The following is an 11,701-nucleotide window of genomic DNA, read 5'->3' as shown; positions in this document are numbered from 1 at the left end:
TAAATTTGGATTTTTTTTTTTTTCTGGGGCGTTACAAGCTGATTAATTAATTAAGACGTTCATTTTATCCTTTTCATAAAACTATATAGTAATTATTAATTGCCAAGAGTACGTGCATGCTTTCGAACCTTTTTGTTCTATAAAATAGCTAGATCTTCGTGATTTGATTACCTGCACGAAATCCCTGTTGTTTCTGAATTTTAAAGAGTACAGCGATCAAGAATAGTTTCAATTAAACTTACATGCCCATCAGATTCACAAAAACTCATGAACGAAGTTTCATATATAGGGTTTTCTTATATATAGACTCTTGCTGCAGGTGCAATGTGTCGACCTTGTATACAACCTCAATCGTTGATTTACTAGTACTTCTTTTCCATTTAAAGATAGATCGACGCTTGTATCAAAATCAAGGCATTTAAACCTCTTACATCTATCCTTTGAGACGTTCTCTTTGGACTACACCTCAAAAAGAAAAAGAACAAAAAAAAAAAAACTTTCTAGAATACTGTTTTCACTCTAGTTATATGTGCTAGAATGAAGATCTGACTAAGCCCTAAGTATATGTATTAGGGGTAGTCGGATTTGATTCACATGAACTCCAAGTATATATACTTAGGGCAATGTCAATCGCCTTGGCACATATAACTAAGACGAAACATCTCCAAATCGACAGAGTTCTAAGCCATATACTTAGAATTCAGTCAAATGATATCAACTTTATTCGAACTCTAACAAATACCTGATTGCCATTTGCCATTACTAACAGCAAACAGTGAACTGACTATCCCTAGCGCAAGTGACAAAAAGGCTCAATGGTTGGTATTCGAGACCCAAATTCGAATCCTAGTTGATTCACATTTCTAGCTAAGTTTATTTCCAAATGAAATAAACGAAACGGATAGCATGCTACATTTCTCTTAAAAAAAAAAAAAACAGCAAACAGTGAAGACTCGGTGTTTAATTTCAAGCTGCACAAATAGAGATAATATCTTCTATGTCCTAGTCGCGCGCTTGACTAAACAGCGCACATGTGAAGCTACTTATTATTTTCTTATATGTCCAAGTCACACAAGCAACAATAATTTTATTTATGTCCTAATCTAAGTGTTTTCCCTTGGTCTGAATCAACGGGGTTGCACATTTGAATTAGTAATCATGCATTTTGGCAGTCATGGCCAATTATATTCACTGTTAAGTGTTAAGATATATAGTACTCGTTCGTTTAAATTCTAGCCGACCTGTGCGCTTCTGCATTAATTAATTATCGATTAATAATTGCATAAATAATATGAATGAAGCGGGTAGCACGATACCTTTTTCTCAAAAAAAAAAAAAATTGCATAAATAATTATGGTCCGTATGCTTAACTAACTGGCTAATCTAATGATCTCTAGCACGTTAACTAATTTGCCGAATAAATAATTACCTGGCGAGGATCAATGATTAAAACAACATTTTCTAGAGATACTTACGAGGTTTTAGGGAAAACTTTTCACATGATATAAAAGTATGCATGAGATTCATTTTTTAAATATTAAAATATTGTGTTTCTCGAGTTTTGTCGATTTTCTTTCATTTGTTTAGAAAAATCCGTATGTTAAGCTTGTAGTCCAAATCCACCCACATATATATAATGGAATGTTAAGTATGAATAACTAAAATAATTTTCTAGTAGCTTAAGGTTTTAGAACTCTTGTGTTGAATATGTATGCTAAATCCTCAATTTAGTCAATGATGATTTTTTTAAAAAATAATATATTTACTTTTAAGATTGGGCTCTTCTAAACAAATTCGCCTTAACTGCTGCATGGGGTGCCAAATCGACATGAGATCCAACGAGAGAGAGTGAGGAGTACATGAAGTTGCTTTAGTTGAGCTTAATGCATCCATTTCTTTTTGGACATCGAGAAAAATGCCACCATTATGCTTATCAAAACCACCTTTATTAATTGATGAGAATACACACGAAGATCATAAAAATTAATGCATGCATACGACAAAAGAGCTATAGGGGTGAAAAAAGAAAATGGTGAAATCTACTCAATAAGGGAGAGGGAGAAAAGGAGGAGATAAAGAGGCACGCAGGGAAAGAATCAATTAATAATGGCACAGGATTGAGGAGGGGCCCTCATTCTGAGTGGTGCATGTGTCACACTTTAACGCATGACCATACGCACATACTTTTCCTTTCAAGGGAGAGAGATGCACGTGTTTATTGCTAGAAGAGAAGGCTCGTAGATCGTAGATAGGGTTAGGACTAGGGTTAGGCCACGAAAGCGATTCATGGGATAGAGGACCCCTTAAAAACTTAAGAAGGCTTTCTAATTACCTCTTCCAAAACATGTAGGATATATGCAGTATAGCTAGGATCGAACAGGTGGTGGGTGGATGGTTGGATGGATTGAATATATGGGGTCCTAGATCCATTTATCCTCTTCTTCTCCGTTTGTCCCATTCATTGGTTCGTAGCGAGTGTACTTTGCGATTCATTTCTCGATCATCTCTTTTATATATATATATATATATATATAATAATAAATATAAATTGTCAGTTAATTAGTTCGTAAGTTTGTGTGCTAGCTAGCTACAAGTCGTTCGAGATGTCTCAATCCTAGACGAAGCAATCATTCCGGCTCCTACTTAACTCTTATCCCGCTGCAAAAGGGTCTATTGTAGATTCCAAAGTGTCTTTAAAATTGTTGGAGACATGCATGCACCTTAGTCCAGTTTACTTTTGTCCTCATTGACTCAATACAGGAATACAGAAAAAGAAGTCTCAGCCGTACGTTCACCTTTAACTGGAACTCAATCGATCTTCACACACAGTAGAGAGAGAGAGAGAGAGAGAGAGAGAGAGAGAGAGAGAGAGATGTTTACATAGAAACCTGATCAATGTATGGCAGCTGGAACTCCTACAAGCCAAGCTAGCTGAGTGCACAAGTACTGAAATGGAATAACTTTCCGAGGCCGGTCGGGACTTGTTCCCCTTGCAATGTCTACACATGTCCCGATTAAGATGGCATTTTCTGAATACGTGGAAAGGTCGCCGCATGGTTCCAGGATGATACCGACAAGATTAACTCAACTGGCACACGATGCCGTCCCGTAACTGGAAATTAATGATGCCTCGCTCGATGAGACTTCTCCGCTCCCGTTGACGCCATTTGTCAATACTGTTTTTTATTTAAATATTATATATATATTTTTTCTCCTCTAGAATCTAGGGAATTTCTTTTCAAGTTTAGTATTAAAAAATATTTAATAGATATTTGGATGGCGTCAAAATTAATAAATAACAGTGAATCTGGAGCTCTGTAATGAAGCACCGTTGACGCGAGCTCTCCGCCACTGAACCTTTGTCGTAATTAATATTTGATGCCGAACGTTGCAGCCGGTTTGGTCGACGTTGCAAATGCTATCCGCTGCTATTCTGGCAAATTCAATTTCTAATTTTTCAAACCAGTTATTTGAGCTGAGCTAGTAATTATTCTGAGATTTCTTGCGACACTATAAAATCTTCCGAACTGAAATTAATTAAAATTTCTTGTTGGAATTTCATTCCAAACAGCGTTTCCCTAAAGTGTTTACAATTGTCGGCCCAAGCCGCCACGGAAGCCCACGAGAGGGGAACTTGTTAGCGAGAGAGAGAGAGAGAGAGAGAGAGCGAGAGAGAGAGAGTCCACGACCGACCTAGGCCTGATACTGGGCCGGAGAGAGTAGGTCCCCGGTTTCTCTTCCGAGATATTGGGCCGGGCCCATGTGGACCCACGGCCCCCGAATTCGCGCAGTTGAGTGCGGGAGATAGGGAATGCGCAGTTGATTTGCGAGAGAGCGCGGACAGCAGTAGCGGCGGCGAGCGATTCTCCTCCTTCAATCTTCGTTCCCATCCTCGCCTCCTCGGCCGTCGGCTACCATGCTCGTCCTCTCCTCTCCTCCACCCTCGACACCTCCTCCTACTCCTCCGAGGCCGGCGAACTCCCCCGTCTCCGCCAGGTTCTCGCCGGGGCTCCGTCGCGGCTCGGCGGTGCCTCCGCCGCAACGCCGGAGCGCGCCGCTCCTCTCGCTCTCGTGTCCTCCGCCCGTCTCCGCCCAGAATGATCTAGGGTCTCGCCGCAGCGACTCCGAGATCGGCCTCGTCTCCCTTCTGTTCGTCCTCTCGGTGGTAATAATCATCTCCCTTTTCTCACCCATTTATGATGATGCGTTAGTATCAGGGTTTGCTCATACTCAGCGTTGCTATTTCGGATTTGAGGCTGTCGAAAGCATCGGCCATAATGTACAACAACAGGTTCTCTTCTAGGTTGGTTCCTTTATATTTTTGTTACCGATTAATCCACGGTATAGCAAGCATGGTGTTGTTGGTGCTTGCTCTGACAGTAAGATGAGGTAAGGTAACTAAACAGTTAACAGCAAGATGAGGAAGCAAGAGCCCCTCACGGATTCTCGCAGTCTAGAACAGCGAATCCTTATCCATCTACATTGTGAAACAGCTTAAAACTGCTGCCCACTGTCATATTTTTATGCTGTTATGGTTAATTAAAGTTTGCGAGTATATCGTGCTGGTTAGAACTCTGGCTTTGGTCCCTGCAGTATGTTGAAGATTACCATCCCGATTTAGTTATCTACTTATCTCAGGTTTGTTTGGCAGGTGCTGGGATCATTTTTCTCATTGGCAGTCATCTCATTGCCAGCCCTGAGTGTACGAAATACGAATATCCTCTGAATTGACGTTATCCTTGTTCGCGTTGCTTATTCTGAAGATTTGCTTTGTGAACTCAATGGTTTGATGTCCAGGCTCTCAAACGGTTAGCTGTTTCAGCGGATAAACTGTCAGAAGTAGTTTCAGAAGAAGTGCCCGGTACTTTGTTTTCACTTAAGCTGCCTAGCTTGGAAATTAATGATTTGACAAGCCAACTTAACAATCTTAGGTAAGTCTACTCTCTATTAGCAGTGTTTAATTTGACTATAAAATTTAACATATAATTCGGTTTCTTTTCCCGCATGTTGAAGGCAAAGAATAGCAGGAAGGCACTCTGGAAAGAAGGGTAGAAAAAATAAGCCAAGATCAAATGGAGGAAATAATCCGATAGTAAGCTGATTTTTCAGCTATATTCGAGTGAAATGAAGTATGTAAGTGTTTTTTCTTTCCACATCAGAATGCATTTCTCAAACTAATCTTGAGTTTTTTTGTTAGTATGTTTACATTCCGGATCAGTCTCGTTCGACATTTAGTAAGATAATTGGGGTATGGAACGTGTGTATCATCCGTTCTACAAACTAAAGATTGAATCTGATATTTTTGTCAATTATATGCTTAGCAAACCTATTATGCATTAAATTGTACTGACTATATGCTAAATGCTGGCAGTAAGAGAAATTTCTGATAAGTATGGCAGCAGCAGAGCAGGAGAAGAAAACTTTTAGGCCCTGTGCTGGCAGTAAGAGAAAGTTCAGATGAGTACAGCAGTAGTCTTCACTCTTCATTAACACCCATTCACTCTGTAATGTTCCCCAAGTCCAGATGAAACAGAAGTTAGAATCAACTTTCGTGGATGATTATTGGCTATTGTCAAAGAGCACCTCTTTGTTACATGACTCGCAATGCTGAAAATGAATAGCTTTTGATATAGTAAAACCATACAATAGAGAGTGGAGCATGAGTGTGTAAAAGTTTGCATCTACTCTTTTTGGGCAACCTTTATGCTTGTATATTTGTCGGAACATTCACAGCCAGTCAACTCGATTCTCCTAGTTTACAACCTTGCATACTTCTTGATTTTCTCTTCGTATTCTTTCATCTCCTTTGGAGCTTCCATGTTACTTAACAGAACAACCCGAGATGTTGACAGAAGTACTTTGCTCGAAGAGGTTGAGGGATCTATTTTCCGAATCTGCACCTCCCATACCTTTCCAGATTAAGTGTCGTGTTAGAAGAGAGTCACAGATTAACACTAAAAAGAAGCAAGAGAACAAGCTTGGTAGTAATTACTCGGATCATTTTATTGGTACACAAGAAATAGACAAAAGGACTTTTCAGTTAACAATGATGCCATAGAACTACATTGATTTACAGCATCCGCTTGACATGAAAACCCACTTCACTCACTTTTTAATTTTAAATTAAAATAGGTTTATATATATATATATATATATATATATCCACCAATGGTTTAGACAATCCTTGGCTGAGTTTCAGTATTAAAAATAAAATAAATTTATACAAAATTAAATAACTAAGAATGTCAAAGCTGTTATAATTAAAAGAACTATTTTAAGTTTTTAATTTTTTTTTATTTTATTTTTTCCAATGCAGGTGAGATTTTGCCACCCAAGCAAATTTTGTCCGGTCGGAATTGATGGTGGAAGAATTTTCGGCCGGCTTCGTTGGTTGACAAAGGCAACAGCCCATCATCTACCGGGCTACCGCTTAGCAGAAAGCCAGAAAACCATGTCTATTTATTTATCTCTCCATCTATTCGATCGGTCCCAGCCTTCCACTGCTGTGGCGGGCGGTGGTGCGTGTGTCACCGTACGTGCTATCCAACCCCCAATTAATGCCCCCATGATGATGATTTTTATCGCTCCGTACCATCGATCTGCCTACTACTATTGATGCCCCCTCTCATCTGATAATTACGAACTACATTTGTATGGTCAGTGATTCATCGATTCGATTCGGTTCGGTTCGATTCGATTCGGTCGAGAGATAAATTGAAGAATATGGATGATGATGATGATTTACCTGGATGGTCCTGCCCACCCGAACGGGCGTCGCTTCTGCTTCGACTTGCTCGCCGAGCATGGCCGGCTTGATATGGTTGGTGGAGAGCTGCACCCCGAACACCCTTCGGTACCCGGACGCCACGTACCCCCCCAAACTCGCCGTCGATTCGGCTATCAGCGCCGACACCCCTCCGTTCAGCACCTTGAAAGGCTGTTTATGTTTATGCAAAAGCAATTGATTAGCCAAACTAGAAGAATTAATATATTAATTGTACATCACTTTGTAGTGAGAAGATCGATCATCATTAATTTTTTTATTATTATACTTCAATATTGAAGAAGCAGTGTTTTGATATTAGACACCTGGCAGCATGTTAGGGTGACCGTGAGTCGACCTATGACCTTCTCCGGTGAGATGAGGGTGTACTCGAAGCCGAGTGCGTGGAGGGCGTTATCCACCACTCCCTTTTCTGCTGTTGGCGGAGAAGGCGAAGACGCTGCTGCTGTTGTCGATGATGATGCTTTTGATTTTGAAGAGGGGGAGTTGGTCGTCGTCATCTATCTATCTATCTATCTTTCTTTCTTCTCGCACGCAGAAAGAGGGGCACTTTGGAGCGGTGGAGGATGGGAAAGCGTTTTTTTCTTTTTTCTTTTTTCTTTTTTCTTTTTTTTTTCTGTGGTTGGGGAAAGCCTCGATGCGCAGGAGATGATGGCCTTGTTATGTCGTGTAGCGTCTGTTTTTGGTTGTGGAAGTCGTAAATGGCGGGCTATGTTCTCGTTCCCGGTCCTAACTTTTGGGCCGGAGGGTGTTGTCATCCCATTCCCCATCCCATCATATCTGGAAGGTGATCTTTTTTTTACGGCAATTAATTATACTTAATCATCTGTATTTAAATTAATTATTTTTATATTAATAAAAAATTAAAATAATTTTTATTTTTTAAAAAATTAATGTAATAGCTAAGTTTTAGGAGGAAAAAATAGTACTGCTGCCGGAACGGCCTAAATTTGATTGGCTGAAAAATAGTACTGCTGCCGGGACGGGCTGCAGACGGGTGACTGGGTGAGTTGTTGGATGGAAGCTTCTAGTATTATTTTGTGGAGTAAAAATGCCAAACCCAACCTAAAGAGTTAATGCAAACTGATTAGTAGGCAGGGTCCGAGCAATAATTGGGTTTCTTTGGTTATTTGTTTCCATTCCCCTTATTGCCTCACCTCCCCCCCCCTCTCTCTCTCTCTCTCTCTCTCTCTCTCTCTCTCTTCTCTCTCTTCTCTCTCTGTATATATATATATATATATATTATATATATATATATATATATAGCAAAACTGTAAACGATAAAAAGAAAAAAATAGACCAGAGGAGCAAAACTGTAAAAAAAAAAAAAAACCAGAGGAGCTTCGTAAGTAGGATGAATGGATGATGCTGAAATCACGATTTTAGAAAATGGATGAACATCTTGCATCTTATGCTTTTTTAAAGCATTCAAAAGGATTCAGAAACAGAAGTAGTGTTTTTTTTTTTCTTTTCTTTTAATTTCCATCAGTGGCATGATTTATCTAAATTGTGACATTTAACCATACTTCCATCTATCACTGCTGCAAAATCTTCTGAGTTGCATACAAAAAGAGAAAGAAAAACGTGCCTAACAAGATGTTTAACCATACAACACAGACCCTGAAAAAAAAAAAAAAAAAAAAAAGGGACCCTAAAAGGTGGAAACCAGTACGGGATGTTTCAGATTGTATACGGGTTGGGGTTACTGCATGCCCTCTCGATGCTCGTTTCCGCCGGTCAAGTTATTCGCTGCCGTACCGTTGGGGCAACGTGCGGACTAACGTACGTTGGGCTGCCAATACCAGAACGACAAGCTCGCACCACCTCTTGGGCCTGTTCGGCCCACTTTCTTTTTGGTTGAGTTTCTCGAGCAATTATGTGGGCCTTGGCTCAGGGTCGTCCTGGGGCCTCGTTGCATGTCGGCCTGTTGGGCCCTGTGAGGTAAATGGACCCATCCTCCCTCGCTTACTTCCGGTCTCCATCCCTGCCGCATACTGGGTGGACTTGCTACTTCATCGAGGAGTTTCTCAACCAGTCCTCGTACGTTGTGCATGAACTATGAAGACCTGTACAGTAATTTAGCTTATAATAATAGAACATTTCAACTCCATCCTAATTTAGAAATTTTTTCTGTCTGCGGCAGATTTAGAGGAAAATCCAGTAAAAAAATATTTGAGTTATTCGTTCAAGTTTTTTTTTTTTTTTTCTTTCCTTTTTCCTCTTTTCCTTTATTATTATTGTGTGGATTATATGTGTCGTCATCCTCCTAACCTTAGCTTTGTATCAAGCTCTATTACATATGCGAGTTTGGAGGTGAATATTTTTCACAAATTCACATAATAATTATAATAATAATAATAATAATAATAATAGATGTGTATTTTCACTTTCAAGTAGCTAGGTACCACAAATGAAAGTAACAAATGCTCACTCTTTTCTCCTCTGCAATTAATACTAGTGCATGCACCTTGGGGTTGGGTATATAAATGGAATTATGTGGAACAATCGGACGCGTTGATGGTATATTAATTAGCATGCATTAGGTACATTGATCATGTGCCGGATACCGATATTCCTTTTAATGTTTATCTAATCTAATTAATTGTCTTCGACCGAGTCCTCTCCTACTTTCTAGAAAATACAAAGTTTAATAGGGAAAGCGGAAAGCCTTTCCGCATTGGCATATATCTACAATATTCTGCTTTCTCCATTCACGGCACGTCACTTTATTAATTAACCAGAATCGGCAATTTCAAAACGCTTCCGATGCGTAACTTTTTTCAAGTATTTTTACCACGAGTTCCTCACTCAAAGAATTAAGCATGAGTTCCTTGGACTAATTAAGCCACGCATTAAACAATTAAAAGAGGACCCGAGCTCGAACGCGATAACTTTCGCCCTTCCCTTCGAAAGTTGTTCTTCGATCTCCCGTTCTAGCTAGCTCGACATGTGTAAAAGACTTGCCTAACAATCAAGGACTTTTACGTTACTTATTCTACACCGATGAGCACGCTTTGGTATATTTTATTCTAATAATAATAATATAATTAAGCGGCTTAATGATGAAGCAAGCATTACGCGTGTATAGCAATGCTAATAGATAGATTAATTAATTAATTAAGAAGGGCAAATAATTACTACTGCAAGTTGGCGAGACTGAACGGCGCGCGATCGAGGAAAGGGTACGGAATTGGGTGGGTGGGGTTGCAACGTCAATTTCGTGCCGGAGGAAGGGGAAGCGCTTTTGGAAAACGCACTCTTCGGAGCCAATCAGAGCTCATTTCGGTTAACAAACAATTAAAGCACCCATCTCTTCTCTCTTACTTTTTGACCGCATCTTAATTTTTCATGTTCTAGGACTATTCATTAAAAAAAAAGAAAAAAAAAAAAGAAAAAAGGGTTTCCAAGGAGAAGCGTTCTTCTCTAATCTTTTATGTAAGATCGAGTCGCGCGATCCTGTAAGCTAGCTACATCTGATCTTTTAACGAAGAGACTCATCACTCCAACATGGAAGGCCAGAGCAAGTTTTAACCAAAATGCAGCAGCTTTATCATACACTCAAAACAGTGAAGATTTTAAATTTTTTTTCTTAAAAAAAGAAAACAACGGATCGATAGGTAGCAACTAGTGAGAGATTAATTGCTACTTTTTTTTTTTATTTTGTTGTTATTTAAAAATTGATCAGAGCTCATTAATTACCTATTTACAACACATATGTACGTGCGTGCAGTATTGTTGTGTGAAAAAAAGCACAAAAGAACACGCGTAGCACATGGTGGAAAAACTGCATGGCTTAATTTCCCATAATAATAATAATAATAATAATAATAATAATAATAATATGCTGTACCGTATCGAGCAAGTTACCTAGGAATAAAACGCGGAATTAATAGTGGGATGCCTGTGGCTATACATTAATTAATTAATAAAGCAAGGAAAAATAGGAACGGTACGAAGATCCGTATCATACTACATATTTCAAATCCGAAAAAGCCTGCCTAGTTGAGAAGACAGGGCGAGCGGTCAGAGTCAAAAAGTAATTATTAGGGGATTAAAAAACTCGGCACTTTCCTACTTTCATATCATTGATCTGGTGATCTCTACTCTTACTCGTTAATTAATTATATGACCTGCCTAATTCCCGAGTAAACAAATCTGACGCGTACTGACCGTCCGGATTCCCATCAACGGACCAAATCAAACAACTCCACCAACCTTTCGTATTGCTAGGATCGACAGGCTACGGCCCCGATCGAGTGCTCAGTGACCCTCTCTGCTATAAATTCTGTGGGCACCATAGCCTTTCTCCTCACAGGCAAAACAATTAATACAACATCTAGCTAGTGTAGACATAGAGACAGAGAGAGAGAGAGAGAGAGCTAGTAATCGTTGTGGTTACAGCAAATTAATTAAGGAGTAGATCGATCGATCGATCGATCGATCGATAATGGGTAAAGGAAAGAAGCCTCTGCTTTCCTTATTTGGATTCAAGAAGGCGAGGTACGTGGAAGAAGAGGCCGAGCCCGAACACAGCAAATATGAGAGGAAGGTGCGGCCGAGCAATGACGACAACGATTACTGGTACGCCAAGCCCGACGTAGATAGGAAGGCCAAGGAGTATATTGAGAAGGTCCGCCGCGGGATGTCCGAGCCTAGCAGCACATAGGCATTTTATCATGCATGCAAGTCTCTATTTTATTTTCATGCATGTCCCACGTTATGTTCTTACTCGCTGCGTGCAACGTGATGTCCGTCCTGTTCTATATGCTTTTGTTTGAATGTATTCAGTACTAGCTAGCTACTGCATGCGTCTTTTTTCTTTCGTTCTTTCTTTGTTTTTTTTTTTTTTGTTTTTTTGTTTTTTTTTTTATCGGATTGTTGTGAGCAACTATATATATATATATATATATATATATA

The 11,701-nt window shown here is 39.6% G+C and overlaps 2 protein-coding genes across 10 annotated transcripts; one reads left to right on the top strand and one right to left on the bottom strand.

The window, feature by feature from the left end:
- On the top strand, window positions 3,679–7,084 carry LOC109709215. 9 transcript variants are annotated; one of them, XR_002215934.1, is made up of 4 exons: window positions 3,679–4,303; window positions 4,652–4,702; window positions 4,798–5,133; window positions 6,317–7,084. XR_002215934.1 is itself a non-coding variant. In XM_020231321.1 (3 exons), the coding sequence occupies exons 1-3, from the start codon at window positions 3,917–3,919 to the stop codon at window positions 4,933–4,935; spliced, it is 438 nt and encodes a 145-aa protein (XP_020086910.1). In that variant the 5' UTR covers window positions 3,689–3,916; the 3' UTR covers window positions 4,936–5,341. The 9 variants fall into 9 exon arrangements, 1 of the variants encoding a protein (XP_020086910.1); XR_002215935.1 differs by having other exon boundaries at window positions 3,688–4,702; window positions 6,317–6,532; window positions 6,662–7,084; XR_002215928.1 differs by having other exon boundaries at window positions 3,689–4,165; window positions 4,798–5,129.
- Window positions 5,537–7,518, bottom strand: LOC109709214 (1,4-dihydroxy-2-naphthoyl-CoA thioesterase 1). Its single transcript, XM_020231320.1, has 3 exons — window positions 7,090–7,518; window positions 6,746–6,937; window positions 5,537–5,909 (listed from the first exon to the last, which is right to left on the bottom strand). The coding sequence occupies exons 1-3, from the start codon at window positions 7,282–7,284 to the stop codon at window positions 5,757–5,759; spliced, it is 540 nt and encodes a 179-aa protein (XP_020086909.1). The 5' UTR covers window positions 7,285–7,518; the 3' UTR covers window positions 5,537–5,756.

This window comes from Ananas comosus, linkage group 4, assembly GCF_001540865.1.
Source record: "Ananas comosus cultivar F153 linkage group 4, ASM154086v1, whole genome shotgun sequence".
In the NCBI taxonomy this organism is placed as follows: Eukaryota; Viridiplantae; Streptophyta; class Magnoliopsida; order Poales; family Bromeliaceae; genus Ananas; species Ananas comosus.
Note: the sequence above shows the minus strand (reverse complement) of the source record. Positions and strands in the feature narration are given on the sequence as shown.